Genomic DNA, 26,908 nt, shown 5'->3' with positions numbered 1-26,908 from the left:
CTTTACCCGCTTTGTGTTTCCCCTTTCTCTCTGTTGCTCTCATTTCCCTGTTTCCCCCATGAATGGTGTGAAGCCAGATTACCCAGACCACTAAAGAGTGGGACCTTACTTGGAGACAAAATCGCTTTTCCACACCAACAGATGTTTTTAATTTAATCACCTCATCATCCAGACTTTTAGCTGCTTTAGTTATTTCCTCCTCAACAACTCACAGCCAATGGAAATAAGTTATTTCATTCATTCATCAAGCTTTAGGTTAGACCGCAGTTCACTCTCTCTGTTTGTATACCAGTTAAATATGAATTCAAATGACAGCGCAGGAAAAGAGAGCTTTCAGACCAATCAGTATTACTGCAGTGTCATACCACAGTTCACTGGAAGGTGAAACACATCACTTCGACTCCATGTTCAAGAAAGAGATCAGGCAGTTATAAAAACAACACTTTGAACTGATCTAACAGTCATTTCCAGATTTTTTGCTACACATCAGTCTGAGCTGGAAGAAAGGGGTCTATAGTAAGCACTGCATTCATTCATGCATTCACACGAATCATGAAACTTTGTGCATCTCTTACTCTATTTCTCTCTCCGGTCAATTAAAACAACTGCACACAGTCTGTCTCATGGGCTTACAATACCACTACTCACATGCACAAATCTCACTTTAGGCTCCCAGGGTAGGAGACTGGCTGGTCTTACACAGCAGGGCTCCCTTTTCTGCTAATAATTTATCCCCCACGAGGATTAAACAAACCCTCATTCTTCACATTCCAGAGCACCCCCCACCCTCTCCCTCCGTCTCCACAAAAGCCCCAATCGTTACCATAACCCCCCTATTGTCGACCTCATTTAACCTTATACAGCCTCGGTACCCCTCTCCTGACTGTAACTCGATTTATTGTTCTGTTTTCACACCAATACAGGTAACCCATTGTAAACTGCTTGGAAGGTAAGAAAAGCATGTTCGACAATCTACAACACTGTGAAATGTCTTGGGAAAAGGTCCACAATAATGTAAAGTAAAAGATTTGTAGTCAATAGGCCAAAGAATGCAACAAAAAAAGTATTGTCATTTAATCTGTGGGTCAAAATGGGTCTCTGGGAAGTCACCCCATGAGTAACAGTAATTTCTTTTTTTTCGCAGTTTTGATGAGACACAGTCCGAGGGTGGAATTTCTAATTTGGTCTCCAAACTGAAAAGGTTTGAGGACTCTTAACCACCAAAAACATTCTCCACATCCCCAGCTAAAACCAAACCTTGGTACACAAAAACATTCTTGGCGTAAGGATCATAATTACGTCCATTTATTGTCAATGGTCCTCAGCTCCAGTTCACTACAGTTCTCCCCAAAGTCTAACCCACAAACTTTGCTCCTAATTGTTGCAAACTGTTTTTTTAATGGTAACTCTGTGGATGTAGATCAGTCTGCTGTCAAGCAATTCATGATTACATTCACACTTATTCTCCTACTTGTGATAACATTGGAAAGGATCACTAAAAGGAGCCAGCCCTTGCCCCCCTCCTATGTAGACTAATTTATGCTTTGAGGAATTCACTGACCACACACACATGCACACATGCATCTCTAAACACTTTACTATTTAAGTGTAAATTCTGCCAATTGTAAGAACAAAAACACAACTTTCTGATTAGGAACACGCAGTTATGAAAATGGGAGTTTGGCTTAAAAACATGATTTTCAACCATTTGGGGTCTTTGCAACTGGATGTAACACATTTTTTCCACACAGTGAAAATTCAAGCGCCATGGCAACCACTTCACACACATAAGAAATCCTGAGTGATAGCCAGTGAGCTGCTCTCTCATAAACTACTGTTATATGTGGTGAGGGTTTACCCACAGATACACACAAGCACACACACACATGCACGCCCACTCCCTAGTAGAATATGGTGACTGTATTAGTGCAAAGGTAATATAAAAATGGCGGCTTGCTTACTCATAAAGGCCTTGGAACAGAGGCAGGACTGGATCCAGAGCTACTTAAAACCAGAGGAACAAAGCCCTAAGTGTATGTGTGTATATGTGTGTGTGTGACATGAGTGAGACAGAGCTCATTCACATTCCCAGACAGTGGAAGTAGCAAAACAGTCAAACTGCTCTGGGAAGCGTTGTGGTCTGCGTGTGCCTGCAGTGTATAACTGTCACTCCGAAGCTTCCGAACAATTATGATAAGACGCACATTAAACACACTTAAGTAGAGGGCTGAAGAAGAATAATATGCTACATCCTCCAACGGCAGTTATGATAAGATAAACTGACTTAGAGGCTATAAATCCTCCAATAGTGATTACGGTAATACTAACAGCCCTCTCTCCTCATCTACTGCATGGTGGGAAAGGCAGAATATGAAGTATCTGAATGACCAAGGGATGCATTTCCTTTATATTTACAGTAGTTTTACCTAAACTACAGCAGTAGCATCCTTGAGCACAAACGAATTAAAACATGCACTAATGTGAGTGCATCTTCCTTGAGGGTAAACAAAACTGCCCCATGTGAAAGACTACCTATTCAGTTAAAGCCCAAGAGTCATGTCTGATTACTTTTTACTGTTCATGTTGTAGGCAGTCACCTTTAGAGGCACAGAAGACACTATACATTTATTTTTACAGATTGAATAATCCTTATGATGAGTAAACTGAATGTTATTTGTAAACTCAGCGGAGTGCACCTTTAAAATTATGACTGCAAGTCCCTGGAATGGAAAACTGCATGTCCAAATACATCATTCACATTTCCCAATGGTGAAAGCAGGAATGTCTGTATTTAGTCATCACTCCTGCTAGACTCTTGTTCAAGCTTCTCAAATGCGAAAATTTGCTGCTTTTCTTTGTCTATAGTCTATAATATAATTGAATATTTTTGAGTTTTACACTGTTGGTCTGACAAAACAAAAAACATTTGATGGCATATTCTTGGGCTCTAAAATAATAAATTGCTGCAGCCCTAGTTGAGAGCTGAGTGAGAGAGTAAGGCAAAAAGTTGAGAGGACTTGTGTGCCAAACAAACATCTCGGAACTAATATCTCTGATTGCGACAGTCACAACTCTGCAGGTCTGTTTTTAATAAGCACAAAAAAATTCATACCAAACAGTAAAGCGTCAGCAGTTAAAGGCTTCATGACTAAGACTATTTATAATAATATTCATAGCTATTAGATCATTCATATTTTGGCTCATAGATCAAGCTCTTCTGAGTAACGCACGTTTCTGGACATATGGCCTTTTGCAACCACTGAATGACCAAACAGCTCAACAGCGTTAGTCACTGTAATGCTGTTGAACCAGCTGCCAGTTGCATTCATAGGCATTCATGAGCCTACGAACAGAAGGGCAGACAGCCCCACGTAGCTGACTGGCCATTTACGTGTGTGTGTCTGTGTGTGCTGGAATTCAGATGCCCCTGGTTTCCCTCCCTGCCAGCACTGGGGCCTCTTGGGTGTGGAACAGGCGTTGTTTTCAGCAGGCTGGAAGCGCAACAGAGGTGATGTTAAGGGGAAATGAGGGGCAGGAGTGGTGGGGTCAAAATGTGGAGGATATGCCTGCTTTCATGGTTATTAGCTTATGTGTTTCCATTATCAACCACAAATAATACAGAAAACCCCTATGTGCCAATCAGACATAGAAACATTGAACAGTGAAGTGAACCCTTTTCACGCTTATCGCCTAATGAACAAATGGGTGGAGACCTTCCTAAAATCCCACTGACAGTCACAGGATGTTCCCCCGTGCATTTGGCACAACTTAATACTTCCCAGGAGAGGGAGGACTGTGGAACAGTTTAGGGATGTGGCTGGCCAGATGAGGAGAGAAGGGTGTGGTGGAACGGGACCAGATAGGAGAAGGGAGAGAGGAAAATGGAGATAGCAGAGAGACAGAGAAGATAGTGCCACATTGGAGTCTTGATGGACAGAAGAAAAACAGAGAACAGAAATAAGAGCTTCCCAGCTATAAATACCGTCATGTCACCTGCTGACACACTTGGAGATGAAATCCTTAGGGTGTTTCAGTACTTCTGATTCAGTTTCAGGAGAGTAATGGCAGTTGGCAGCTGAGATCACAGACAGAAATAGATTGTCATGATGGGTTAGTGAACGTCCCCACCCTCTCGGAAATGACAGCAGTGTGTGAGGGACCACCTGGGTGAGAGTGTGAGAGGAGAGAGATCCAACACATGCGCAAGGTGGCAAGGAAGCTGTTTGCATCATTTACACCTAGAGCTTCCTGTCTTGTAGCATGTTAACCTCTCCTGTGTGTGTCTTTCGCCTCCTCTTTTTCCCTCTTGTCCCTTCCTCTTGTGAGTGGATCAACACTTGCTGTCCAACTTAGCTCACAAACGAATGCTGTGCCAAATCTGACCTATGTTTTTTCAGATTATTATTTTTGGCCTTTTTGCCTCTATTATCTAGAGTAACTGACTGACAGAAAACACTGAGAGAAGAGTGTGCAGCAGTTACTTTGCAGATATATAGTATGCGTCCTAATCACAAGGTCACCAGGGTGATCCCAAATCTGACCTGTTTCATGCATTGATTTTATTGTTAATCAGAGAAACTAGAGTTTGGATATATAAATTACAGACTACAGGGGGAAGGACAGCTCATTCCTGCAGCTGTATGATGACTACAAGAATCTCATTTTATAAAAGGGAAGGATTTCATACATACATAAATACATACACCTCCACCAGAAAGCGAATAAGAGTATTTTCCAAAATGTACACAGGCCACATGGGCCTCTGAAGCTTATAATGTTAAAAAATATCGTCCAAATTCAGTCAGATATGACATATATGAATTCCTTTAACTTCATGTTGAAGTATTTCGTGAATAAATTGCAAGTAACAGCAGTGGCATTAAACAGATCAAACGGTAGATTTAAGAACAGTGCTGCACACATATGGAAGGTGGAGTCTCTTGTATGTTAAATTCTGTTTCTGAGCTCCATTCCCTGTGGGCTTGCGCTTGGCTTGTAAGTCTTGTTTTATACTGTCTGAGCTGCACTCTTCAGAGAGCATTCAGACAGGATTTTGGAGTCTTTCCTTTTTCAAGTCCCACAAAGCACATTTTTCAAATGCTTCTGATGGAGGGGGTAAAATAAGAAAAGTCTGGGAGGGGAAAAAGAGGGATATGGATAGATAAGAGGGATAGGGAGAGAGAGAGAAAGAGGAAATGTGTGAGAGAGAGTTGTAGAGAACCAGGTCCCACATGTTTCTCATGAGGAGGTGCTGGACTGGTGTGGTAAACATCCTTGGGCTAATTAGAAGACTCTTTGTAATCTAATATGTCTGTTCTCCTGTGTTAATGATAGTCCTTATCTGTTGCACCAAACATGTGCCAGCTGTGCCAGCTAAATGGCAGCATAGCAGAGAGGCATCATATGAGTGTCGAAGGTAGAACGGGAATCTATGGCTCAGCTTCCCAGTCTGTGAGTAGGACCGTAACATCTGGCAACGGTGGGGGTCAGACAGTTTAATGCAGTTTGAATAGTTGTACAGCCTGTAGCTTATGCTTGTTGAGCAATACATAGAGAGCAAGAGACACTGAGCAGACTACAAAACACATTGAAGACTACATGGGGAAGAGAGAGGAGGGGCATGGCAACAGTGAGACGTAATCTACCTTTTGGCTCACTGAGCACAGCGGTCATGCCAGACGAGGTACCCACAGCGTCAAAATAGTAGAACACACAAACACACAAACACACGATTACAACAATAGTGAAGGGGTGTGGGGGCTATTCTCTGCTTCTGATACACTCTTTCACCATTCAGACCATTGTTCTTAGTCTGGCTACACAAACTTTAATCACATTCCAGTCAGAAAACTCATTAGCTGCAACTGCTCCAAATAAATGCAACCTATTTAGAGAATGTTAAGAAAAACATTCTTAACAGAGTGAATCTGATACTCATTATAGTTTGTTTTTCTTTCAGTTCTGTTGCTGTTTCAATGCTACTGTATTATCTGTGGTTAAATGGCACCTTAGTTCATCACAGCTCTTGAATTTAAGTTGCTTCTCTTCCTATATGCGAGCCCAGCAGACCCACAGGACAGCATTTTTACTACTACTGCACAGGTTGGGATGTGCTATGATCCAGAGTGAGAAGGCAACAGTATGTGCAGCACAAAACCGCACGGTACAGATTTGTAAGAAGGAGGAGAATTTGTCCATGTATGTCATCACCATTTTTAAAATATACGAGCTCCTTTTGGCAGAGTTTTCTTATTAGGTGTTTTTCAAAATACAATGAAAGCACTAAATGAAGAGAAAGTAGAGAAAGTAGCAGGACTCCAATCTGGTTTTGTACTCTTTTTTTTTTTTTATCACATCTGCCTGGAAACAACCCCTGTTAAGCGATGACTCCTGGATCGCCTTCTATTGTCACACCTCATCAAATCCATCCATTCTCCATGCCTGTCCCTGTCAACAAGAATTGCCTGATAAGGGCCCCATGAGAACGTAATACACATAATCACCAGTGTTGCTTTAAGGTCCGTGATAGATTTTACACACTTCTCTGGCCCGGGGTTATCCACTAAGCATGAACAAGACAGTGGTTATCGCCATCTGCAGTTTGCACTATAGGTATGTATATACATGCACATTTTTCTTTATGCTAACAGAGTGTAAGCACTGCACAACAGCATGCCTACAGAGAGTTTAAAATTAGACTTGTGCTGATGGGTGTTGCCTTTAGCCCAATGAAAGGGGAGAGAAAGCAGTTGTGGGAGATATGGCAGAAAGTATTTGGCAATGTAATCGATTGCAGATGGCAGCCGTCGGGTGGCTTGTTTGGTCCACAGTGGTTCTTTGTGATGGCTAGGCCCACCATAATCCCAGCCATTTTTGTGTGTATGTGTGTGTGTGTATGTATGTGTGTTTATGCTGGCACCTCTAATATCACAGTGCTAAGCTCTGCAGCCCCACAGGAATCCAGACACACAAGGGGGAGCAGAGGCTCGGCCACAGAGGGGAAACTGTATCAGTGTCAGACTGTGTTGCCAGTGTATGACTGGATGTGATGGACTCAGAGAAAGAACATAAAATAATATACTTAATCTGAATGGGATAAAAGGTTAGGGGAGTCTGTAGTTTCCATGACTAAAAGTGTAACTAGGTCACTGCAGTGGTGAAACACATTCAAAAATATCTGAAGAATAAAATTAAAATTAAAATGAAAAATAAAAACGTGATATGATTTGCACTCTTGGATAAGAGCCAGATTTTTGTGAATGTGTTCAGCTTACAGATTAATAAATACACATATGTCATCAGCAGCTTGTTACACAGAGTGACAGAGTGGATCAAGCAGCCAGTCAGCTTTCTCCTTGGTCTGCAGTGAGTTGTAGGGTTATGGGTGTCAGTGAGAGGGCAGTCACAGCATCAGTCAGGTAACCCTATCTGTCGTGACGACACTCCTGGTATCAATGCTATGTGTCTCTCATGACAACACTATCCAAGAACGAGCGCAATACATGACAGCAGCTCTACCTTAGATCATCTTCCCACAACGTCTCTCAGTAGTGCGACTGTCTCTAGAACCCACACAGACACACACCTACAAGTATGAGTCAGGACCTGGCTTTATGGTTTCTATGAGTGTTGAATATTGACTACACCTGTATAAACACACAGAAAGCCAAACCGATTAGCTGATACAGGGCATGACATAGGGCCTGGCTAACCTGGTTACTCAGAATCATCGCTTTTATATGTTGAAAAAATTACAACACCGTAAATAATTGGTGCAGACGAGGTCGGTAGGTGAAATACATTTAGTCTTCTTTACATTCAGTTATTCCATGATTTAAGCCAAGCTTCTGAAATACATCAGGCTGCTTTATCTAAAAAAAATGTGTCAACTGAGGATAAAAAATATTTCAAAAAGCCAAGATTCAGATTTCGTTCCATGACACAGTCACATAGATATGCATAACGACTGACACACACTGAAACAGCTTTCCCAACCATCGCCCTGTCCACGTTAGGTAAGAAAAGAGCCTACGTGTGTACACGTGGGGAGGAGCGTAACTATAAATCAGACCTGATGTACGACCCCCAAACAGAAATATGATTTTATCCTGTATGAACTCTACAGCTGTCTGCCATTAAAGGCGCATCTGCCCCATGTGTATTTTGCGTGTGTGAGACAGTGTGTGTTTGCAGTACACTCATGCAAGCCTGCTGTTTAAACAGGCTTCCCCATTTGTCTGAAAGTCATCTCTTGAACATGTACTGAGTACAGACAGTCCTTCTGAAGACCAGGAAAAAGTTCCTGACCCTCCACACCTGTCTTGTCACTCAGGCCCTGGGTGTGCCCTCCACCAGCCCTTCTCTCCAGTCCTCACTGCCCCAACAAGAGGCCTCATTTCCCAGGGAAGAGCTCTGTAGCTCCAGGCCTCCCCGCCTGAACCCACACACACACATACACACACATAGAGAGCACCCTGGTCCCAGCCCCCTTCAGACTGCACAAAGCCCCCATTGTGAGGCACAATGCTGGCCGCCCCCTCTGCCTTTCCCCTGTACCCTCTGCTCTGTTTCCCCCATAACTCTGTCCCTACTGCCCCCTCTTGCTTTTGCCTGACTCCCTCTTTTTCAGCTTTTCAGTGATCAGTGCCTTCTTTCCTCTTCACCCACTCCTCTTTATTCTTAAATCTCCACTACCAATCCTGTTTATCGTGTCTGTAGGGGTCTCTCGTCTGCCCTCTTTTATCCTATCTCAACCCTTTTCCCAATATCCCCTTCAATATTAAGGCTTTCAACATTCCCTCTTCTCTCCCCCTGTCTCTCCCAGCATGGCCCTCCCTCTCAGCTCTGTGTTCCAAGACATTTTCCACTTCTCTGACTGTTGTGTTGCCTCCTATATTCCCTTCCCTGCTCTGCTGGATAAGAGACATTTCATATCTAGGAGAAACTGCAGCTCATGCAAGATGGGACTCATGATTGTTACTGGAAACAAAATACAGAATGTAACTCTGCAGAACCTTTTCTGATATTTAGGGATCTCAGTTTACAACATTCATTCATTCATCTTCTATACCGCTTACCTGCACACACAGCAGCAATCACAGCCAAATGTGGCGGCTCTTTCTGACCATCAACCCACTATTTTGCCTGTATGAGTACACCAAATTCTGTTGGATTCTGAGTATACTGCCAACATTGGTGTTTGTTTCTTGACGCTTCTACACAGTCTGTGATGCCCCATATTTCACCTGGTGTTATCTGTATATGAATACATCATCTGAATAATGACATCTGATCCATAAGCCTGTGAATTTATGCTTGTTGGTAATAAGTGTTTTCATTATCTTTATTCTGTTTGCACTGTGGTCGGATGTCAGTATGAAAATTAGCCAGGTGGGGCGAGCAGACTCGGAGCAAACATGGTGCATTCTGATGCCAAGGGAGGAAATGCCATGGATGGGTATCATTAATTTTTTGAGGGGGAGGGAACTGCTACTACTTTTTTTTCGTAAGAATGTGGTCAAGCTTCAGAGACTATTTATGCCTGGCTGAGATCTGATCACAGCGCAAGCAAGACCACCTCCAGCTGTGGTCTAGCTGATCCGATCGCATTCCAATTATAATGCACATCCAGATACAGATGGCATGTTGGTCCCAAGTGCAAATTGGGTAGGAAGCACACATAACAACCTAAACAGGTTGGTGAGAGGGATTTATGTTTTACTCCTAAAATACAAAATCATTCATGTTTTCTGTGTGACTAGATACAGTATATGAAGGCTGTGTATGAATGTGAACTCACCACCTCCAAAATCCGTCATTCTTCCCTCTCACACCTCTAACAACCACACACCTGAAAAGTACAGCACTTCTTGAGTTTACTGAATACGCTGAGCTGCAGTAACACTGCTGTACAGTGCAGTTGCCACCTGAGTGTAAGTCTGCCTAATCTGTCTTTCTGAGAAATAGCAGCATGAGTCAGGAACGTACCGCTAATGCACAGAAACAAACAACTAATACACAAACACATATGTGCACAGATACAGGGAATTTGGAAATGTGCCAGGAACTTAGCTTTGTGGTCTGACTAGTTGAGAAGTGATATAAGAGAAAATGGGGACACAACGTTGTCAGATAAACAGGGGCCTAACCATGGCAACCCTGGCTGCATTTTGGCGTGGAGGAGTGATGAGATGCTGGACATTCCACACATTTGTCCTCCTGTGTTCCCTGATCAAAGAAGGAGAAGGAAGGAACAAAGCAAACTATGCTACCACAAAGCTTCCAGCGGAGCTGCGGTTTGTATTTTTCATGTTAAGTGAAAGGAGACCAAAATGCCTTCAAGGATGTGGGGAATTTTCCTCTTCAGTATCTTCCAAGCCCGAACATTCTGGTTGAAAGAAAGAAAAAAAAAAAAAAAAGAAAGGAGAGGACTGAGCAAACTGGTGAGTAAAACAGAGAAAAGGGTGGAAATGAGAGAGGCCAGCTGCTCTAGTCAGTGAGAGAAGAAAGAAAGCAATTATAAAACAGTAGGAGTTCCTAAATAGTTTGCAGTGGCTTTGGAGTATGAAAGGACACAGCTTTTCTCACCCTGAGCAAGACAGTAGCCATATCAAACAGACTGAAGGAGATTCAGTCAACAACAGACTCATTGAGGTCGGCTAAAACACTGTCACTCAACAAGTGACACCTCTATTTGAGATGCCGGGGGAAGGTTATTTTGGTCGCACACACAGAAACACACACACACACAGGTATCCATGGTGACGGACCCCTGCTCAGGAGCCGAGCAGTGGGCAATGGGGCTGCTGGGACGACGGTGACAACTCGACAGTGACTCAGCTTGTAGAATTTAGTACAGCATGGTATGGAAAGCTGGGGCAGTGATGACCTCATTCCACTGGATGCCTTGCCGCGCCCCTTGTGAGGGACAGCGGTCCGAAAGAATGAACACCGGCGACAGAGAAAAGGGGGTCAGGGAAAAGAATGGTGGCACAAGAGAGGTGTCCCATATCCAGACAAACAACCCGCAGAGTGATAATAGGACAGGAGGAGTATGTGTGTGTGTGATTCTTTGTGTGTTTGTGGTTCTGAGTAAAGCTATATTTAGAGTGTGGAACATATGGTTAGTGCAACAAAAGGGAAAAAAAACAGAAGGAAATGAATGAAGTGACTTTAGAAAGTGCAGTATTAGTCTCATGTAATACAAATGTGCTTTCCCAGAACTTCAAGGCCTAGGCTTTACATGAGACAGGGTCCTGAACCAAGCTCTGAAAATCAGTGGTGCTTCAGTCAAGCTCTCACTCGAGCTCTCAGCTGTGTGGAGATCCAGCCTGCTAAGACAAGAGACCAGAGCACAGACCGAGGGCATGTAATAACAGGGAGCCTACGGCACATTCGTCAGAGACTCAAGCTGCAGCTGCAGAGGTCAACCAGACAATCAGTGACAATGTCACATCAAGGCTGAAGTATGCTGGGACAAATAAAAAATAAATAACAGGGGAAACATAGGCAAACATGCTATTTAAATAAACATATGCCTTAGATGTGAAACAGCATCCAAGAGAAACTAAAGGGGGAAACTAATGCTGGGGTTTCAGACAGTGATGGCACACAGCAGAGCAGAGAGGCTGTCTAAACACCGATAGACTCTGATAAAGGTTCTGCTTATCACAGCGGTTCTTCTACATCAGAGATTCAAAAACAATTAGTCACAATCCAAAGTGGATCACAGTAGTGTGTCAGAGTGGATGAATTTTAGTGGGCCACAGTTTCTCCATAAACTATAAAAGAAGCTAAAAGTTTCAATATGTAACAGCTGTAGCTCGTGGCAAAGACCAGCTTAGATGTGGGTGTATGTGTGTGTGTGCAGGATGGAGACAACTGTAAAGGATCAGTGCAGCAGGTCCAGTTAATGACAACCTGAAGACTGATGCTGGTTGAGCCTGTTTGCTCTGTTTGCCCCCCCACCCCCAATTTCTCTATTACTTTCTCTATAAATCCATCTGTCACAGGGCATAAGCTCTAGCATGCAAGCGTCTCTCTCTCCACTTGCTACTTACTCTTATCTGAAACACAGGCAGAGGCTGTCGTCCATCTCTGCTGGCACTATAGGCTGATTTACTGTAGAGGCCAAACTATGATCTAAAGCAATAAAACACACTAAATCCTAAAGGAAAAGTCTACCTTTTAGTTACGCTGTTGAATAACTCCCAACTCAGAAATAGTAATAGGTTTTTCAAATTGGAAAAAAAATAAAACAAATCTGTCCTTCTTAAATAATGACACGAGTATGAATTGAACTGGTGTCTGACTTTGAACTTCTGTGCTTGGAAAAAACAGCTACAGCGGTTCAAAAACAAATCAGCTCATAGTTTGGAGAAATAATGGAATTCAGAGCCAGGAAGTTACATAAGCATAGCATACCACTTGCCAATAATATTGAGAACAAGCTTAGTATGAACAATGCGACTTAACACTTCAGTCCCAAATCCTTTGCCCAGTGTTTTACAGTGTTAAAGATGGCGCTGACCAGCCTTTTATTACCATGCAATTAGCAATTAACCACATGACACCAGTGATGCAGATGGAAAATCTGACCAACAGTTAATCTTCTATTTGACTTCCTCCATGACAGCAGACTTCTCAGACATAATCAGTGATGTCACATCCTCTCTGACCTTGTGACCTTTCACACACTTTACACACTAATCTCCTGGACTATGTAGCCAAACCCCAAGTGCCTCCAAGTGAGCTAAACTATACCAGTCTCAGTTTCAAGCTTCACTGCACATCTCAACACCAAAATCCACAGGTTTGATTACTGATCAGTCACACAAGTGTTTGCTACTACTTAATTCCATTTAGTAGCATTGTGTAACACTTTGATGATGATGATGATGATGATGACAATCCTGACACATTAAACTTTAAACCTAAAGGTAGTGAAGATCAATAACAGCAAAAAAAGAGAGACAAAAAGTCAGTTTCAGGAAAACGAGTATCTGCCATACCTTGAAGCATGCAGCGGTATGCTGACTCAGAGATGGCATAGATGTGTGGAGGCATCTCGTGCCTCTTCTTCCCTCTGTACATCTCAATGATGTTCTCTGAATAGATGGGCAGGTTCTTATAGGGGTTGATGACCACGCAGAAGAGGCCAGAGTATGTCTGTAAATGAAGATATACAACAGACAAACATGGGAAATTAAAATACAGACAAATAAGGTCTCACTAGCCAGAAATGATATAAATAGAATAAGTAAAACATCAGTGTTTAAAAAGGATCATGCAAATTTCAAGCTTTTTATATCAACTGGTCTGCAATGTATTAGATTTGTCATCATACATTTTTAGGAGCTGACATCATCAGAGTGGGCATGAAAGACAGTGACAAGACACAGGCTAGACTGATAAGAGTCAGACAGAATTGTGGAAATGGGGACTAAATGAATCCCTGAACAGACTCTTGTCTCTTGTGAAAAAACAAAAGGCCCTGGGAGTCCCAGTGAGAGGCTTCAAATCCAAAACAACACAATTAAATGTGACCAAAGAGCATATGAATATTTTAAAGACTCATGTTGCAGCAAATAGCTTGCACTGCAAATGTTTAGCCTCCTTTCTGACTTGTGGTGTTGCATTTGGCTGTGTAATTAGCCTGAAGATCACTCCCCAGAGAGTGTGTGTGGTATGAATGCTTCTCAGCTATGCTGTAGGCTGAATCGACCAGGCAGCAATGCAGCAAGGAATGAGTGAGAGGCCCTGGTGGGGCAATGGCTCTCTTTCATTCTACAGATGCTATAGGGGCTTTGCATTCCCCCTATAGACGACACAGGGAAAGAGCTGCTTACCAGTAGTATGACTTTCATCACTGGCATGTTAGGCTTAAGCCTAAAGGCCTAAACAAATGCCCACCCCTATCTACCTCACTAGCATCCACTACAAACCTGTTGAATGTAAAGCTCAACTACAGTTACATGCATATGTAATATATAGATCTTTAAGAGGAGTCAAAGACAATAATAACAATAGTGAAGCACTGTTGTGCTAAAATTGGAAGTCAGATTGTCAATTAGTAAGACATAAGTAATTTTAAAAAAACAAAATCAAATAGATATTCATATTCATAAAATCACACAGTCAATCACACCTGGACTCAGCCACTAGCAAATAGACACATGTCACATACAGACACATGCTGGATGGATGGAGCCGTCAGGCCTATCTGACTGGAAGCCCCAGGGATCAGAGGCAGCTGGCTCCCTGCTGACTTCAAGGTCAGCGTGACAGACATGTTTGTTTGTTCTGTCTCTTTCTGGGACCACACATACACTCTACAGTGACATTTTTTTTTACACAAAGAAAACTTTGATAGAAAAGGAAAATTGAAATCATGATCTGTGAAACGTTTTGTGATGATATTATAATTCTTTTCATGAGTAGGCTCCTCTTTTGACTCTCAGCATGGTCCTTGAAGTTCATAAAAAAAACCACGTTCTCCACAGACTGTAGTCTGTAATAAATGACTGGGCCTCTGTTTTAAAGAGCTTTACATATTCCAAGAGCTGTTTATTCTGCTACCCCCCTTCTGTTACATACCATAATGCAGTGTAGCCAATAAAAATATAATATTAAGAGAAACTATGTCCTAAAGTGATCTTTTCACATCAAAGCGTCAAGAAATCTGCTTCATAATTAAATCTACGTTTAAGGCTGAGTGAGGCACCACGCCATCAGTGATTCAGCAGCCATAGGTTCACAAAGGGGCCCCAGAGAGCAGACAGCATAGTGTAGATGTTATGTAACAGCTCAGTTAGGGCTCTCAGTCAGCACCGAGCAACTGATGCTCTGTCCTGCTGATACAGAAAAAATTAGAAAGGGGGAGAAAAAAAGGCGGGTAAGGAGAGAGAGGCAGACAGAAATGAAGAGTGGAGCAATGATCCAGCTGACAGAGCTCCCTAAGGTCCAATCCAGTCAAGAAGCAGAGGTGTAACAAACCCTGAACCGTGTTCTCAGCCTTCCTGTAAATTGCTCCCAACCTGACGGGAGGAGAGCTCAGAGAGAGAGAGAGAGACAGAGAGGGCCTGCTGAAATTCTAACTCCCTACTCTCCTTTTCGAGGCTAATGAAAAATTAATTTCCCCTTATCAGAAAACTGGAGCTGCTATAAATAGGGAGGTCTGGGTCTGTTCTGTTCTCAGTTCTGCGACACGCAGCACTGAGGCAGCTGGCAGGGCTGCAGAGGCTGGACTGTAGGTTCAGCGTGGACTGTTCCAGGCAAATAAAGGGTTCAAGAATGCACTATAATTTGCTGCATCATGTCTCTATATGGTGAAGAATGCACAGAGCACTTATTAGGCACTACTTGAACAGAAAACATCAGCTTTAGGTTATATTTCTCTTCACGTCTTATGAAACATAATATGATCTTACATATTTACTAATATTTACTTTCTGCGGGCTCGTTGCCGTGTTGCTGCTGCTTCCCATCCAGGAACTGTTGTGAAAAATCCTGCAGGATCACTGCCGAACATGTTTCCACTGTTGCCAGTTAGCAGGGCATACGACTAACTCAACACCACCTGCCAAACTGCCATGCCAGGCCTCATCCAGGAAAGAGAAGGTGATATTTCCACTGTGAAATCAGATCCAGGGGAGGGGATGCCGTGGCCTAGTAACAGCTGAGCAACACATAGGCAACAGCAGACACAACAGCCGACCCCATCTGCCATCTCTGGCCCCTCAGGCGGTGTGCCTTACGTGGATAGACCGTTCTCCACTACAGAGGTTGGAGAGGGCACTCTGGGCGCAGAGGCAGCCTCAGTGCCATAGATCTGAGAGGAGAATAGGAGACCTTGACCATTCCCTTGACAGCGCTCCGATCTAGTGATTTCATAACAAAGCTAACAAATACCTCAAACTAGGCTTTTGAAATATGATCAATACACTGAGCTGCATGGTATTAAATCACACTGACAGCAGCAGGACACTTTCTGCTTCTCTCTGGCTTTAATAAGTTAGTTCATTATAAGCTCAGTGAATTTTAGAGCAGGGTGGCTTAGAATGTGTTCTGCAGTCTATATATAATATATAATGCAGTTAATAATCATGGTTCTGTTTGTCAAAGTTACATCAGGGCCCTGGAAATATCCTACCAAAAAAGAGACCGCATGGGACTTCAATTATGTATTATGTATTCAAATATGTAAAAACTGCTGCTTGTATGCTGCTTTACCTGCTGCCCTGCAGCAGATCCAGCTTCAGAAAACAGAGCAAGTTCTGAGCAGAAAAATGGGACATAGTTCTAGCATTTGAGGCACAGAAATATTCAAAATTCCATAAAAAGTAAAGATGCAAGAAATAATATTAGGTGAAAATGCAAGAAAGAAAGAACTAAAGACATAAAGTCCATGTCATTCTTGTACAGGACCAGAGAGCCAGAGAAGAGAGAGTGTGGGAAAGGGAAGAGAGTTGGTGAAGACAGGACAGACACTGAGCAGCAGCAGCAGAGCTGAAGTGGGCGGCCGGAGACAGACAGACGGACAATCTTTTTGCCATGGAAGAATGCTGAGGCTTTCGGACAGCTGAGGCTTATCTAACGACACAAAGGCCTGCTTGTAGCCCCGCTGGTGTGGCATAGCCTAGTGTGTAGCACTGTGGTTAGCCTGTGACTCACCACCTCACAGACAGAAAGCTGCTACAATAGATGAGTTGGTCCAACAGACTGACTGACTTCACCCGGATGGAGCCATCAGGTGGTGGTAGGCTTAAGATTTCAGATGCTGGCCAGTAAAGGTGTGACAGCAATCTTAAGCTCACCTGTCTATTTTAAAAATATTCCCATTTTTTGTTCCAATGACAAGGCGTTGAAGAGTAGGAGAGCCCCTTTAATGACTCTCTTTAATATAAACTGAAGTTAGCTATGGACTGCAAAATGTGTGCATGCCCAGTAAAAAAAAAAACACCGGCCTCAACTTTCAGCAGACTCTAGCAGATCTACGATGCTCAACATTATGATTCAGATATGGATGTCTTCCCAACCACCTCAACTAAGAACACAGCCCCGGGGAGGCATTCTGCTATGTCTGCAGTAGATGCAGCCGAGCTCTGGGGGGGGTAAGTCAAACACATTGGGAAAAGTTTAGAGTGTAGGGGATTTCTTCCTCGAAGAGCGAACTAAACAGGAAAATTCTCCTCCTGATAGAAAATCAACACAGTCAGACACATGTTTTCAATTTCTCTTAGGCAGGGGGCAAATTAACAAGCTCCAAAGCCAATTCTGAACCATGAAAAAGTCGAAACCATGACACTATGGTATGAGAAAGAAAATGAAGAAGAACCCAGGAGGAATCTGGTGGACTGAAATGTCAATGGAAGGCATATGGGAAATTTCTGGTAAGTTTTCTTTCATTTTAGTCATGACAAATGACCATATCCCCTTCACTGAAGCATTCAGTTCTTGCTTTAATATGTGACTAAACTGAAACATACTTGAAAGAGCTTTAATATATGAAGGGGGATTTACTTTCTCTAAGAGTAAAATAAGGGTAAAAGAGAGAAATAAGTGCAACAATCTGTAGTCCCCGAACCAGAGTCTCTCTGGTGAAAACCAACCCATATTCTATTCCTGGAAAACATTTCATTAAATGGGTCAAGATCACAACTAGAACATCACAGAGCAGCTCCATCTGTAGTGAAACTGGATTATGGGGACAGCAGCTTTGCAGTGATACAGACCACTACAAATTTTGGCTGTGATGAACTTGCATGTGTAACATGTAATTAAGAGATTAGAAAGAAAGAAAATCACTTTAGTGGCCATACTGACAGGTACATTTAAACCTGAGTTTGTTTTTGATTAAATTTCATGTACATGGCATTAAGGCGAAAAACCCAAGGTAATAAAACCATTCCCTGTTACTCCACATTTTGGGCCAAATGTGTTTAGTTTCACACAGTTGGACTGCCACAGGAGAGCGAGAGAGGTCAAGCCATCTCTGTGATCAAACAAGGCCCACCAGTTGGAGCACAGAGCAGGACAAACAAACTGAAACCAGCAGTGTTTATGGAAGAGGCCTGCCTTTTAGCTGAGGTGAGACAGAAGCCATGGGGGAAGGTAACAATCTGTAACAGAGGCACTTATGAGAGGTGATCCAGTGGAGGGAAAAGTCTGGCAATGGTTAAAAGACTAGAGACATCTGTCACTCATACTGCCTGCAAACGTGTGTGTGTGTGTGTGTGGTCAGGATTCACACAGTGGAGCAAAAACTTCAATGCCCTATAAAATAAATATCAGATCTCACTTTTACATAAGAGAGCAAAAGACAGGCAGCTTAATGTTAAGACTGGCATGCATATCAAGCAGAAATCATATCACTCATTTTGTGATTATATCAGGGATGAAATTCGATCTACAACTGTGAGAACCAGGGGATCTGTGAGTTTTAAGGTTAATCATTCCCCAGTGTGGAAAGTACACACTGGACATACAAAAACACAGTCTCTGATGGGTCCAAGTTTAAGTCACTCACATATATGAGTCCAGAGTAGTAGCGGTCCTTCAGGTTGTGCAGCACAGACGCCTCATTCAGGCAGGTGAGCTCGGCCATGTCTTCCACCTTGCTAAACTTGGGAGGGTTCATCTTCTGGATGTCGTCCTTGTTGATCACCACCTTCTTACCGTTCTCGGCCAGCTCCACCAGCACCTCCTCACCACGCTCCTCTCGGACACTGGCTGCCTCAAAGCCATGGCGCTCTGAGGGGACCCACACCAGCTTCTTGGCTGTCCAGTCAGCCTGTGTGGCTGGGTTGTAGACCACAGCCCGGTCCACAAACAGGTAGCGCTCTGGGTCCTCTTGTCCACTCCGATGAGACATCTTTCCTGGGGTTTACCAGAGCAACGCGGCCACCTAGAATAGACAGGAACAAAATGGTTACCTCACGTCTTTTAAAACTCCCTAATAGCTTTCGACGTATCTCCCTCTGTGATCAGTACAGACTCAGTAAGGGAGAATAGCTTTACCTTTACTTTATCATAATTAGAGTACCAATTATATTCAGTGCACTGTGTAATTTTTTTCATTTTATAGCTATAATATAGTTTTAACAGCAGTATGACAAATCACATTATAATCAGTTCATTCTGTAATAAGAGGCATCTCTTGACTCATATCTGGAATAATAAAGTAAATACACAGGACACAGTGAGGCAGGTTTACCCTATGTCAGCAGTCCAGGACGTGACTGCCCCTAAACGGGGACATGAGTTACATTTTAAACCAGGTTTTGGAGCAAATATTACCGAGTCTGCAAGACTGCAAAATAATAATGCGCATACTGCGTAGGCTACACCGCTCTCAGGGGAGATCAAGCGGCACGGAGCGACATCGTGAATGGCTCATGCTTTACCGTCCCCCTTTTTCTTCTAGAAACCTTGCAGTGCAGAAATTAATCCACAGTAACACATACCCCGGTGGTCCAGATAACATCTACAACCTTACCCTGTCTATACAGATTGAGCTTATACAACAGATAGGATGACTGTGCATTGGCGAGTCCCCAGAAAAAAAAAACCCACACACACACCACAGAATGAGCGGAGACCAGCAGGGGAAACTTACCGCCGAGGTCCTGTTTACAAATATTAGGCTAATATTTGCGGTAATAAACCTGCGCAACTGACACAGCTGAGGTAAATTAGGTAACAGGGGATGTGCAGTGGTACGGTAATGTGCAATAACAGTGTAAGAAAGCTGAAAGTCCCGTTATCACCGTGAGAGAGACAATTAGGATGAAAAAACAAAACAATTAACGTATGCGTTACAGAAAAATACTTTCTCATTGTTACTGTGCTCATAAAGCTAGCTTAACACGGCTGGGTAGCACTTACTGTGATGAGCTTTCTGAGTTTCAGTGTTACCTCATTAACATTTGGCTGTGTGACAACAAAAAAGGTGAGCTACAGGCTAAAACACACGAAAAGATGGGTTCTTAACTCACAACATAAATAATAACTAAAGCCTAACTAAAGTTTCCGGAGCGACCTCCATCCTCCATCCTGGAGGCTGATCCGTTCACCCACAGCGGTGGTCCAGTATTCACCACGCGCTCGCTCGCCCCCGTCCTCGCGATGAAAAACAACAACAACAACAATAATGATGATGATAATAATGACAGTAATAAACTTACCTGGTGCAGTCAGCGCAGCAACAGTCAGATCCTGTTCACCAAGCTGTCCGATCTCCCCCTGACGCGACCCTGTATGCAACTAGCTGCTCCACACAAATGAAATGCATGTATTTGGGCTTTGGTATGCACCACAGGCACAGCGCTGCCTCTACACTGGGGCCCCTCCTAAACCGAGCACACTTGACCGCTGCTGCTCCCGCCTACGGTGGACTGTGTTCACATAGAAAGTGACGGTGCAGATCCATACACCGTACTGTGATCCTCTCTGGGAGGATTCACCTGCGTCGTATCTGCTGATACCTGTCTGTTTCTACTGACTCATGGTCGGAACGCAGTAATACGCATATTTGTCAGGACATTCTGCTGGGGTGGATGTTTTTTCTAAAATCTATTCCCCAAATATCTATGCACTGCACACACCTACTAAACGCAGAATAGACACAATTGGTCGCTCACTTTGCGGTCTTTCTCTCCCCCTCTCCATCATTGGCTGGGAGAAACCAACCCCCCAATTTGCTGCAAGCCAATGACATGCATGAAAAATGAATGATCGATATTGTAACTGTTGCTTGCCCACATTACAAAAAAACGCTACCAAAATAAGTCGCATTGTTACTGCACTCCAGTCTTTGTACCACTGATTTCTCACTGGTCTTCAGACTTGACAAAATACTGTTTGAGAAGAGGAAAAAGAAAAAAAGTGAAAGGATTTTTTTAAAGTCATATGTAAATTTTTTTCCCATTCAAATGTCTCATATTGAGTCATTATTCCCCTTCCTTTGCTGTAAACTGAAACAGCCCCCTCTTGTGTCTGAAAGCGACAACTGCAGCATTTTATGCTCCAACAAAACTCACGCAATCATACATCACCCTACCACAAACACAAGCTTTGGGTTTTACAGTGGCATTTTATTACAAATGGAAAAGAAAAGCAAGTTTTCTATAATTAAATAGTTGTTTGCTTTCATTCTAAACGGTGGAAAACACTGCTGTCTTCATAATCAAGTTTTACACCAAAAACAGAAAAGGCATTATGTTGTGGTTATGTACAGTCTGTTAATGTTGGAGGTTTCAGCGTCCTCCCCTCCAAGCCCCTCCACCCCTATTCTTCTTCCCCCCACCTCCTCCTCCACCTTTCACTTTCTTCCTCACTCCACTTGCTTGTTCTGTGTCATCTTCATCTCCATCTCCTCCTTTGGGCCTTTTCCTTTTCTCACCTTGCTCCTTCATTTCCTGAGAAAGACCAGATTTTTTTCCCCTCAATGTAATGTTTATGGAGAATTTCAATATACAATTCAGATACTTCATCCATCTTTAGTTTTTTTTTCCCCAGATGTACCTCTACAACCCTGTCACATGAGCTCAAGTACCCTTTATCAACATCAGTCACATTCCAGATGTGTTTTATTTGAACTGACGTTAAACTGGATGTTATTTAACACTATTAACTATATAGAAGTGGATAGTGTTACATTTTTTTAATACAATTAAACTATCAGCATTTAGGTTGGTCATGTTTGTATTTGTACTACTAGTGGAAGAGAAAGATGTTTCAACCATTTATTCATTACTTTTAACTAATTCAACTATTCCTAACTTTAAACTGTTCAATTTAGCAGCTTATTTTAACCATTTATCCATTACTTATATCTATTTCAGCTGTTTATTACTTTTAGCTTTATATTTTCACAATTTATCCATTGCTTTTAACTAACTGATTAGTTTTTTTTGTTGCTAACTAGTTTTCACACACTCTGAAGTGTAACACGAGGCTTTCCCGTTTTACAGCTTACTCAGTTCATTTTTAACCAAAGAAAAAATGCTTGTCCATGATCTTTCCATGTACACCCTGGCCATCCTTAGACCTCTGTTTTGTTAAGCTGGTAAACAATTCATTAGATGAGAAGTTCACTACTTTCAATCTATTTCTAACGTTGTAAAATATTGAATTTGTCTTCTGAAAGGACATTCAAGTAATTTGCACAATAAAGCACACATTTTATCACAGGTATACATCGTACAGTATACCCTTAACAAGTGTTACTCAGCATACAGAAGAATAACATTTTAATTTCAGTACAAGAAGAGAAGGTTTTCGGACATCAATGAGTTCGGTAAGCTAATGGATGGAGGATGGTTTATACAACAAAATTTTCTCATGTTTGAGAAAAAAAAATCACATAAGTGATCATATGGTAAATGTGACTTACCAGCCTGGCAAATCTCTGGGCCTCGCTTACTCTCTCCACCAGCATCATCACTTCCTCCTCCTGAGTAGGAAAGGCAGGAAGTTTCTTGCCAATCAGGGTTTCGATTCGCTGGAAAAGCTCCACATCATACCTAAGATAACAGGATGTGTCAGTTTAATGCATTTTTATTTATTTACTTTGGGTATAAGTAGTAACACTTTAGAAAAAGGCAGAAGACAAATAACAGCAATTTAACAGTGAAGCCAGACTGATTTTAAAATGGTTGTATCGAGGCATATAACAAGTAATTGATGAAAATAAACAAGCAGCTCTTACTGGGTGACAAAAGTGATGGACTTTCCAGACCGGCCTGCTCTGGCTGTTCGGCCAACTCTGTGGATGTAGTCCTGTGAGGGACAGACAGATCCAAAGATCAACTCAACAAAAAAATGAAATAACCAAATAAACCAGCACCGCGAATGTAAGCACTCAGGTACCTTGGAGTGGGTGGGGATGTCGTAGTTAATGACACAGTCAACATGAGGGATGTCCAGTCCTCTGGATGCCACGTCAGTTGCCAGCAGCACTGATCGAGACTTGGATTTGAACTTGTTTAGAGCCCCTAGACGTTTATTCTGACCAGCAGAGGGAGGAAGATCCAGAGAGTGAATACAACATTAAATAGACAGAAAAACATAGTTCATGGAAGCTTTTATCACTATTGTTATTACAGCCTATGTATCTACAGTATATAATTACATCATAATGAATTGTGGACAGGCTGTATGGCTATATGGCACAAAACTAGAAGAGGGGGCTGTTCCTACAGCTCAAACGGAGCCAAAGATATTCAACATTCACACAATGATGGCTGAAAATAGTTAAATGAGTAGAGGGCTGATGTTTAGCCTTTTCAGTATGGCAGCAGTGGAAGCCTTTGACCAAAGATGTACAGATCTCAGATAAATACTGAATAACAACAAATGACATGACAGTGGCAAAGATAGGATTTGGCAATAATCTACTGATGTTTGCAAATTCTACACAAAGAACATTTCATTACAAAAAAACTCAAAATTACATTCTACATTTTTTGGAACCCTAAACTCACTGAAATATATCTTTTGGTTTTTTTTCCCCAGGCTGGGAATGATGAACAGAGAAGACTCAGCATTGTTTTTTAAATTAATTTTAACAGAACTATGTGAACAGAAATACAAACACAGTATGCAAATAGATGCTTGTGCAACACTGTACTTCTGTCATCAAGACACTGAAGCTCTACCTGGCTCATCTGGCCATGAAGAGGGATAGCAGTGATGCCAAGGTTCCTTAACAGTAGCGCCACCCGCTGGGCACTGTTACATGTGCTGCAGAAAATTATGAACGAGTTACCGGCCAGCTCGTTCAGGATGGACACCAGGTAACAATCCTGCCACAAAACAAGCACACGCACAAAAAGGTGTTATGAAATAAATCCAATACATTATACGTAAACACCCGCATAAGTTCATTCCAGCATTATGGCAGACAGGGAATGAAGAGCTTGCTGCATGTGGTCGCTGACATTATAGCATGAAAAATGTATGTACGCCTCTGAGTGCTCCACCTTGTATTTGGATGGTATGAAGATGTAGTATTGCTGCAGTTTGTCTACTGTAGAGTATTTGGTGGATACCGCGCACTTCACAGGATCTTTCAGAGCGGCTCTCTGTAGTTTCTGGACCTGTAAACAATATTAAAGAAAGTCAGTGCAAGAGAACAGTGCACAGGCTCTACGAGTGGTATAATGTTCAAAAGCTTTTGCAGAACTGATGAAGCGTTTGTCTACTACCTTTTTGGTCATGGTGGCAGAGAACAAGAAGGTGCGTCTCTCTCTGGGAATCACCTTCAAGATTTTATCCACCTGGTAAAAAAGAAAAAAAGAAGGCTTTCAGCAAAAAAAGTCTCAACTTGTTTCCAAGTGCATTAAAGGAACATTTTCATACAAGATATTCTGTTTCCTTATATGTTGTACTGAATGAAAGCAAGGCTGAGACATTATGTGAGTTTGAGTTGTTTTTGATTTGACAGTCAAGCAAGTCTCTGACAACCCACCTCTGTCTCAAAGTCCATGTTGAGGATTCTGTCCGCTTCATCCATGACCAGGAACTTCAGAGCTCGTAGGGAGAAGCCCTTGGTGTTCTCCATGTGGTCTATCAACCGACCAGGTGTGGCTGTAAACACATTTATACCACTTATCTGCCACTGCATTGATGCTTTAATTATCATTTGATTAAGCAGGTAAATATATGAATGATTACTGTAAATAAATTTGATACTGGAGTTATGGGTAACTCATATGCCATGTGAAGGGTTTGTGTAGCATTGCTCTTCTAATTTCAGTAATCACCGGACACTGATGGCTACTATCAACTTCTCTTGTAAGGATATAAGAAATTCTTTGTTTTACATGAATTACTTTTTCCCAGTAATGGCCAAACACTGTTCATTTCAGTATAAAATGAAGTTACTTGCTTTAGGTGATTAAATGAAGAAAGCTGTATGAAGATGAAGAAGCTTACCAATAACAATGTGTGGTTTCTTGGCCAACACCAGTGACTGAGACATCATATCAATTCCACCAACTATAACAGCTGCAACACAAATGAGACAGGTTTTAGGTACAGAACCATAGAAAGTCTCATGCAGCACTGCAGATCAGCTGACCTTTAATTAAAGGACACATACCACACTTAACACCAATGCTGGAGCCCAAGGCCTCAAACTGCTCAGAGATCTGAAAAGCCAACTCCCTGGTGGGGGTGAGGACGAGGGTGTGAAGCCTTTGGGGTGAGGCCAGCAGTGACTGGAGGATGGGGAGAGCAAAGGCACCTGTCTTTCCTGAACCAGTCTCTGCCAAGCCAATAACATCCTTCCCTGCAGTTTAAGAAAAAAGAACGAAAGAAGTAAGTCATGTATATTTAGCACTAGCAGAAAGTAACTTGAAGCATTTACTTCAATACGGCTTTGAGAATCCCCATTTGATTTTATTCTCTTCTTGTACTAAAGTGCTTTTCAATCCATCACAATTGATAGGAACAATTCCTGATACAACCTATAACAATTACTACAAAATTGTTTCATCAGATCAAAAAAAAAATCCTGCACACCGTCAAACACAAACCTTATAAACAAACTTATAAAACACAACGCATTGTTATACAATAAACACACACAACCATATACAGTTAGACAGAATGATGTCCACTGCAGCACTAAAATGCTGATTAAATGTCAGTGCATCATCAATAATAATCCCATTATATGACATATAATAATATAATAGTTACAGGGGGCACTGTGCTCAATAACTTATATACCCTGATACTGATACACATTGAAGCACATTTGATGGGCTGCACAGACAACACACAGGCACTGAAGGAAACCCTCTCAGAAGGGATCCGCTGACAGAAAAGCAGAGGTTGCTGTAGTCTCTCACCTTGCAGGGCTACTGGTATGGCTTCTATCTGAATCTTTGTTGGACTCTTCCATCCCAGCTGATCACACGCCTCACAGAGAACCTCAGTAACACCCTGTCGGAGGCACAGAAACCGGATCGAGACCCATGTAAAGTGCTGATAATGTTGTGCTGCCAATTAACAACCCGTTTTCAGACTCCCAGGCATATTTCATACGGTATTTACGGTTTACAGACGATATTAGCATACTTTAGCTAACTCAAACTCCTCAGCGGCTGCTTCTGTGATGCTAAAATGCCTTCTGTTCTTCGCTCCATGTGAGACAAACTTACCAGATCCTTGAAGGTCTTCACTGTCTCATCGTTTTCACCGCTATGAACAGGACTATCATCATCACTACTCGAGCCTTCGAGGATTTCATCTGTGTTTGGCTTCACGCTCTCCTTACTCTCGTCCGCCATGATGTTTTCTACCCAACGTGTCGTCAGCCCGGCAATGCGCAGACGCGGAGACGATTACCGGTTGCGCTATGAATGATGGGAATTGTTGTTTCTGTTGTACACTCTTTTCTTCAGGCGTAGTGTGGGCTATACTCTATCAAAACACGTCTACCACGTAAAACATTAACAACTAACTATACAATGATGATGGCTGTTCACTGAAGTGAGGAGAAATTACAATGAAATTCAGGCAAATTATTTTCCAGAAAGGCCATGAAGCACCTGTTTTTAGTAGAATTATTTTGTTAATGTGTTACTTACACCGATCAGGCCTAACATTGTGACCACTGACGGGTGAAGTGAATAACACAGTATTATCTCCTCATCATGGCATTCTGTCCTCAAAGTTGACGTGTTAGAAGCAAGAAAAATGGGCAAGGATTTGAGCGAGTTTGACAAGGGCCAAATTGTGATGGCTAGACGACTGGGTCAGTGCATCTGCAAAACTGCAGCCCTTGTGGGGTATGTGTTCCCAGTCAGTATCTATCAAAAGTGGCCCAAGGACAGAACAGTGGTGAACCGGGGACAGGGTCATGGGCAGCCAAGGCTCACTGATGTACATGGGGAGCGAG

General features: G+C 42.4%; 2 protein-coding genes across 3 annotated transcripts in view; both read right to left on the bottom strand.

The window, feature by feature from the left end:
- Nucleotides 1-20,444, bottom strand: part of LOC121197912 (myosin-10) — a 50,130-nt gene extending 29,686 nt beyond the window's left edge. For both annotated transcript variants that reach the window (XM_041061673.1, XM_041061674.1), the window contains exons 1-3: nucleotides 20,184-20,444; nucleotides 18,527-18,904; nucleotides 13,011-13,167 (exon numbers count right to left, since the gene is read on the bottom strand). In XM_041061673.1, the coding sequence (XP_040917607.1) occupies nucleotides 13,011-13,167; nucleotides 18,527-18,871 (502 nt within the window). In that variant the 5' untranslated portion in view covers nucleotides 18,872-18,904; nucleotides 20,184-20,444. The remainder of the gene's footprint in view (nucleotides 1-13,010; nucleotides 13,168-18,526; nucleotides 18,905-20,183) is intronic.
- Nucleotides 20,445-21,071: 627 nt separating this feature from the next.
- Nucleotides 21,072-26,328, bottom strand: ddx47 (DEAD (Asp-Glu-Ala-Asp) box polypeptide 47). Its single transcript, XM_041063656.1, has 12 exons — nucleotides 26,169-26,328; nucleotides 25,857-25,950; nucleotides 25,103-25,291; nucleotides 24,937-25,008; nucleotides 24,470-24,588; nucleotides 24,207-24,278; nucleotides 23,982-24,098; nucleotides 23,658-23,804; nucleotides 22,870-23,007; nucleotides 22,709-22,779; nucleotides 22,394-22,523; nucleotides 21,072-21,416 (listed from the first exon to the last, which is right to left on the bottom strand). The coding sequence occupies exons 1-12, from the start codon at nucleotides 26,295-26,297 to the stop codon at nucleotides 21,255-21,257; spliced, it is 1,440 nt and encodes a 479-aa protein (XP_040919590.1). The 5' UTR covers nucleotides 26,298-26,328; the 3' UTR covers nucleotides 21,072-21,254.
- Nucleotides 26,329-26,908: the final 580 nt, after the last annotated feature.

This window comes from Toxotes jaculatrix, chromosome 18 (genome assembly GCF_017976425.1).
Source record: "Toxotes jaculatrix isolate fToxJac2 chromosome 18, fToxJac2.pri, whole genome shotgun sequence".
In the NCBI taxonomy this organism is placed as follows: Eukaryota; Metazoa; Chordata; class Actinopteri; family Toxotidae; genus Toxotes; species Toxotes jaculatrix.
Note: the sequence above shows the minus strand (reverse complement) of the source record. Positions and strands in the feature narration are given on the sequence as shown.